Below are 7,281 nucleotides of genomic sequence, written 5' to 3'. Positions count from 1 at the left end.
GACGGGACAGTCGATATAGAGATACATTTATGTGCTGATTGCAGATAGTTGCATTGAGTAGTGTTTTTGTGGGTATTTATTGCATCGTTAATGTGCCTGACATTCTGGAAACCTGCCTGTGAGGTTTTGGTGACGTGTGCGCACTGTCCGCCGGTCAGCCAAACTTCGGCTTACACCAGCTGCACTTTGCCTGCGCTGACAGTAGACCTGGTTTCAGCTGGCGAGCTTTTAGCGCACCTTCGGCGAAGCCTTTTGGCACGAAACTGTCACTGCGCAATTGTATTACATATTCATATATATTCATTAGATCATATCTGATGTATTAGCTCCACATTAGTAAAGCATGCCATTAAAGATGCAAAATGTTCCCTCTTTGCTTTTATATGCATCCTCACTGGAAAAAGATAAAATTTATAAAGATGAGCCTCTTTGATTTTGTCACTAGTGAAAGAAAACTGTATTCTGCTGCATGTACATGACCATGTATCTTCATATAAAGCCATGCCTTGGTCATTTTTACAGATTCTTAACAAGGAGACAAAAGAAGTATAACCGTTACACAATATACCACACACTGCTCTGATTTTACCTTTAACTGACGTCACTTTATACCTGTATTCTGTTAACTCAAACTACCTCTTCAATTAGGTAGTGGACAAAAGTTGTAAATATGATTTTCTAAATCTGTTTAAAGATGTTTGTTCTGTTCTTAAATCAATAAATGATTTTGGTTGTATTCCAGTGTTGTCTTGATTAATGTCAGTTTAGAGAAGTGTTGAAAAGGTGAGCACCAGGGGGTAGCTTCAAAAACACAATCTTACTGTTTGGAAAGTATTTAAATTTGTAGAATGATCCTCAACATTTCTTATTGGAAAATATTTTTTGACAAATATAAGTGAATCCATTGGAATAACAGTTCAAAAACAGGCCTTGATCTGAACTCTCAGGGAGCCTTTTCTCCCCACTGACTTTATAGCATATAGCCTACATTTCTACTATTTCTCCAAGACTACAGCCTCTTTAGTTTTGTATTGGTCCAACCTATTACCGCTCATTTACACACACCTGCACAAAGAACCAGTGACATTTATTCCCACTGCACTTTGACCTGTCTGCTGGACTTTGTTTACACTATAAACATCAAGTCTCATATCGCACACACACTGTGTGTTATATCTCTGAGCTGATACTGGTTTTGCTGATGCATGACTGCCATTATATTAATAAAGATAATAATTTATTATTATTACTTAAGGTATCATCATTTGCATGGCAGAGTTGTGTTTACAGAGTCTGTAGCTGGTTATACAAGTAATACACGTCACACACCTTTGTGCAGAGTCTTAATTAGTGATTACTGAAGTTTGCCCTGTCATGCCAGTGTGTACTCACAGGGTGTGCTGATAATCATAGGGTTAATGCAAATGTGAGCAGGCATTACGTAATCAGTGTTTCACCAGGAAGAAGACAGTCCCAGGCGATCCTGAAGCTGCTGGTTTAACTCTCTCTAACAATGTGGCTTGATAATTTTTTGCTGGGTTTTGACCTCAAGGGTCTGTTCCTGTTTATTTTCATTTTCATCCTAATAGCAGACTTCCTCAAAAACAGGAATCCTCCAAATTATCCTCCAGGACCGATGGCTCTCCCCCTTGTGGGGAATTTCTTCAGTGTGGACAATAAACATCCACACAAATATTTTACCAAGGTAAAGTTCAATATGTGCATGATGTTATTGTTAGCTACAATTTTTTTTAGATGTTTTAGTACATTTGAACTGTATTTAAGGGTTTTGATTCATCAGTGTTTGTTCCTGGATGTATTGTCCCCAGTTGGCTGACGTCTATGGCAACGTGTTCAGCATCCGCCTTGGTAGTGACAAGATGGTGTTTGTGTCTGGGTACAAGATGGTGAAGGAAGCCTTAGTGACACAAGCCGACAACTTTGTGGATCGACCATACAGTGCAACAGCTGACAGGGTTTACTCAGGAGACACCTGTGCGCTAATCTCTCTCTTTCTCTTCACATCTGCTCTGCAGCAATTAGTAACCTGAGCCTTTAACCCTATACCCTCTGCATGCTTGTGTCTAGGTGGTCTGTTCATGAGCAATGGTGAAACATGGAAAAGACAGAGACGCTTTGCCTTGTCTACATTACGTAACTTCGGCCTGGGCAAAAGCACCATGGAGCAGAGTATCTGTGAGGAGATCCGACACCTGCAGGAGGAGATAGAGAAGGAGAGAGGTGGTTCACATAATAAGCTCATTGTCAGCAGCTGTTTAGCAGTATAACATTGTCTAAACAGTGGACTCCTCTCCTCCAGGTGAACCTTTCAGCCCAGCAGGCCTCTTCAACAATGCTGTGTCCAACATCATTTGCCAGCTGGTGATGGCGAAACGCTTTGACTACAGTGATCACAACTTCCAGATCATGCTGAAGTATCTGTCTGAAGCTATTCAGCTGGAGGGCTCTGTATGGGGTCTGGTCAGTCAGTAATATCCATACATCCATGATTGGTTATACTTTACAGGGTTGCAGGCTGGAGCCTATCCCAGCTGTCATTAGGCGAGAGGCACCTACGGAGGAGGGAGTACACCCTTGACGAGTTGCCAGGGCTGACACATAGACAGTAGACACAAACAACCATTCACACGCAATCAGTCTAAGCTGCATGTCTTTGAACTGTGGGAGAAAACTGCAGAATCCAAATTAAAACCCACGCTCAGGCACGGTCACAGATAGACCCCAGGTGATTCTCAAGCACCTGCCCTTTTGCCCTCTGACTAGATAAGTACCCTTTCTGCGAGACATTTCTTTTCTATTTATTTTTGCCTTCATGGACAGCCAGGTATAGACAGTGTTTGCCCTAAGCCTTGGAATTGTTTGAAACTGTTGTGAGATTAAACTACTATAAACATCTCAATATACACCCTGATTTAGGCAATAACCCACCATTAAGCTTAACGACAACAAAACCAGTCTGCTGTAAAATCACACCGTCAGTGCAATGCACCCTCAGTGACATACACTTGGTTTAATCATTATCAGAGAGACAGCCTTCTGGTGCATTGTGGAGGTTAACTGATCGAGAGGCCCGTGTCTGTTGTTTTAACACAAAGGTGAAAAATGATATGAATGAAATTTACTGTTTTCTCCTGAATAGCTGTATGAATCATTCCCCGGAGTGATGAAGCACATGCCAGGTCCTCACAACAGAATATTCAGCTACTACAACACCATTCTCGACTTCATCAATGAGGAGGTAAAGAGCCACCAGGAGGACCTGGACCACAGTGATCCCCGGGACTACATTGACGCTTTCCTCATTGAAATGGAGAAGGTACGTAAACAACTGAACTGTACACCACCGTGCTGTCCTTCCTGTCTACTCACCAGACCTGCACTATGAACTTCTGTGTATTTCTGAATAGCACAAAGAGACTGACCTGGGCTTCACTGAAACCAATCTGGCTATGTGCTCTCTGGATCTGTTCCTGGCTGGAACTGAGACAACTTCCACCACTTTGCTGTGGGCTTTGATTTACCTCATCAAAAACCCTGAGATCCAGGGTAGGTAACATGCTCAGCCCCAAACTGAGCTAAATATAAAACAGCAAGGAAACAAGACTAAAACATTTCACAGCCATGCTAATGGCTCTGTGAGGCAGTACTTGGGCATCACAATGCTTAGAACTACATGCTAACATCCACACACCAACATTTCTCACAATGATGAGGCCAACATGCTGATATTTACTAATCAGCACTGAACACAAAGCACAGCTGAGACTGACAAACTTTTCCTCACCCCGTTGCTACAAGCTTAATTCTTTCAGTCATCTTATTTCCTAGACAAAGTCCAGGCGGAGATAGACAGAGTGATCGGACAGACCCGACAGCCCAGTATGGCAGACAGACCCAACCTGCCCTACACTGACGCTGTCATCCATGAGATCCAGAGGATGGGAAACATCGTTCCTCTCAATGGGCTCAGAATGGCCGCCAATGATACGACACTGGGTGGTTACTTCATACCCAAGGTGCGTCTAGCACACAGTCATCCACAAGTCCAAGTCTTCACAGGTTTATCTCTGAAATATGATTGTTGTTGAAGTGTCATTGCAAGGTGTTAACCTATAGATCTTGTTTTTAGGGTACGACCTTGATGCCCATTCTGACCTCTGTGCTGTTTGACAAGACCGAATGGGAGACTCCAGACACCTTCAAACCCGGACACTTCCTGGATGCTGAGGGAAAGTTTGTGAAGAAAGAAGCTCTCCTGCCTTTCTCTGCAGGTAAACCACATTCACCTCGCCTTAATCTTAAACATCATCTAAACCACAATATAAGTTCTCCTCACTTATACCTTCATGTGTGCATGTGTTTGTTGACTCTTCAGGGAAGCGCGTGTGTCTCGGAGAAGGCCTCGCCAAGATGGAGCTGTTTCTGTTTTTGGTTGGTTTACTCCAGAAGTTCACTTTCTCTGTTCCTGATGGAGTAGAGCTGAGCACAGAGGGACTTACTGGAACGACACGTGTACCGCTTCCCTTCAAGGTTTACGCCAAGGCTCGCTGAATTTTGTAACATCTCACTGTGTCATTTTTCATCTAAACAATGGGCAACACACAAGACTAAGCAAAATGCTTAAAGGGATAGTACACCCAAAAATGAAAATTCAGCCATTATCTACTCACCCATATGCCGAGGGAGGCTCAGGTGAAGTTATAGAGTCCTCACATCACTTGCGGTGGTCCAACTCCACCTAATGGATGCTGATGGCGCCCCAGATTCAAACTTCCGATGACATCACATACATTGAGAAAGAAGACCAAGTCATGGCACGATTTGATGACTCCACAATCGCCTAATCTGACACAGTGACTGTTGGAACAGACAAAAATGTCTGGTAGTAAGAACACAGCGTGAGGCAGTTTAGAGAAAACTGTAGTTTCTTTTCAATCTTAGTCTTTCACTGTTGTATGATTGCCCCATGTACTTTTTCTTCACTCTGCCAGTTCATTTAATTCTGTGTAAATAAAACATTGTTTTATTTAGATATTCTTGTATTAATGGCACTGAGTCATTTTCCCTTTGTCCTTCTTATTAAATATATCAGTAACACCTCTGCTTTTTCTTGCCAATGCAAAATGTCCTCTGAGTAAAAGCTGAAATAAGAATAGATTTGTTAATGCTCATGTCACACCACTAAAAAGTTCTGCCTCGCTCAGAATACTTAGCATCTATTTAATCAAGTTTCTTGGCTTATTTTTCTAATCTATGTCTTATCTGCACAACTAAAATATGATTAAAAAAAAGGTCAAAACCTTTTTACACATCAATATTTTTTGTTTGTTTGATTAGTTTGCCTTCAAAAACTATTCAAAAGTATTTACAATTGTTCATCAATCACACCACGTCTCCTTCCTTCAAGAAGTGAAACACAGAATCACCCTAAAACTCTACAGACGTCTGTGTTCATGTTGCAGTTATGGTGAACCTGAGTTTCAGTGAGTCTTGCTGCAGTTTATGTGAGCACACTGTTAATGATTTACTCAGTAAAGAAGAGCTTCAGGGGTCTTTGCCAATTTGTAACCAGTTTTGTTTCATAACAATGTGTATGCATTAGATTCAGATAATGGACGTCACTACTGTGATGTCACCCATTTTATTGTGGACTGCCATTTTGAAGTCTTGAGTACAGTGTTTCGGCCATCACCATCTTGATGTTTTGAGGCCAGAAGTGACCATATTTGGATGAGAGGGTGGTGCTGTGAGAGCAAGGGGTGGATCTGACTCTAGACTGTGGCCATGCCTTGCAGACAACCTGTCACTCTAGCGGCCCGCCCTTAAATATGTGTAACTTTGGGCCTTAATGAAATATACACAGGTGAGTTATATAAAAATTCATCCTCTGTACAGTTGTTACAAGTGTTGACAGTAGCTACAGAGATGAAAAACGTTTTTTTGTGCCAGGTTGTAAACACGTTTATTTCTGCTGTAATGTTTTAACACAGGGTCTACGGGGATCTGCTCTGTTTTGAACTGCAGTTTCTGACATTTCGGCATTGGCTTCATTTTCCAGCGTTACAGGTTGCTGCTTGGTACTACGTATAAATGAACTGTGGTAAACTTCCCTCCATAAAGGTTTGTGTCATCAGGCGGATTTTTAACATAGCTCCAGATTAGTTAAGCATGATTCTTCATGTCACAATGCATAAATGTTCCCTCTCTGGCTGTATATGCATCGTCACTGGAGCGAGAAAACATTTCTGAAGATTAGCTTCTTTGAGTTTGGTAAAAGCAAATGAAAAATGTATTCTGTTGCATATTCTAGGGACGTGCCATATTATCCTGTTCATGATGATACCAGTATAATTTTTATATCCTGTGAAAAATTCATACTGTGATACTCGCGATAATATGACTTGCTGACATACTGACATCATACTGTTACCCAGGGCAACAACAAGTATGGCTGAAAGCGAACTTATTACTACAGCCACCGCAGTGGTTCCAGAAAGAGGAGCAGCTTCAGTAGTGTGGAATAAACTGTGGCGTCCTGAATTTTTTATGAACAGCCCTGGACTTCTCAGACTCTTTCAGTGACTTACTGCTCAGAGGGAACTCATTCAGCGGCTCCTCTGGCAGCAGCACAGCGTCTCTCCCTCTCCTCTTAAGTTGTGCACACACAGGAGTTGGTGTCATTTTGTCATAAACATTTGGTAATGTAAACCTACGTGACCATCACAGCTCGACAAAGAACTCCATACATGTGACTGTGTGATAGTTGTGGTATCATAACAGCCTGTCACAGGTTACAGTGTGATGATTAGAGGAGAAATAGCAGAGCATAAAGGTCCAGGTGGAAAAAAACAAACAACTCAGGGCCGAATTCACAAAGAATGAACTGCGGCCGCTGATACCACCTTGAATTGCACTTCACTTGCACCCGCAGTTTGCTCCGTCTTAACGTCCTATTCACAAAGGATATTGCGCTAATGATATACCAGCGCAAACACGCCCACAAAGTTTGGCAGCTGAGTGCAGTTTGCCCCTGAGTTGCCCCTGATTGCAATTAGCCACATGGCAAAGTTATGTTTTTTCACTTAACTGCGTGTGGCTATTAGCGCTGGTATTAATTAGACTTTGTTTGGCAAAGTACTGAATACTGTATACCCTCATGTAGTGATGTCTGCTGGTGAGTCAGTCTAACAGTGTGGGATGGGTTGAGGCTGTGGATTTGACCAAGTTTGACCACTTTATCACTATTCCCTCTCACTTGCA

General features: G+C 42.2%; 1 protein-coding gene across 1 annotated transcript; it reads left to right on the top strand.

The window, feature by feature from the left end:
• Positions 1-1,441: 1,441 nt before the first annotated feature.
• On the top strand, positions 1,442-5,116 carry LOC126396976 (cytochrome P450 2J6-like). Its single transcript, XM_050055388.1, has 9 exons — positions 1,442-1,705; positions 1,830-1,995; positions 2,089-2,241; positions 2,321-2,481; positions 3,161-3,337; positions 3,429-3,567; positions 3,850-4,037; positions 4,151-4,292; positions 4,397-5,116. Exons 1-9 carry the CDS (start codon positions 1,514-1,516, stop codon positions 4,570-4,572), a joined length of 1,494 nt encoding a protein of 497 aa, XP_049911345.1. The 5' UTR covers positions 1,442-1,513; the 3' UTR covers positions 4,573-5,116.
• Positions 5,117-7,281: the final 2,165 nt, after the last annotated feature.

Source organism: Epinephelus moara, chromosome 10, assembly GCF_006386435.1.
Source record: "Epinephelus moara isolate mb chromosome 10, YSFRI_EMoa_1.0, whole genome shotgun sequence".
Lineage (NCBI taxonomy): Eukaryota > Metazoa > Chordata > Actinopteri > Perciformes > Serranidae > Epinephelus > Epinephelus moara.
Note: the sequence above shows the minus strand (reverse complement) of the source record. Positions and strands in the feature narration are given on the sequence as shown.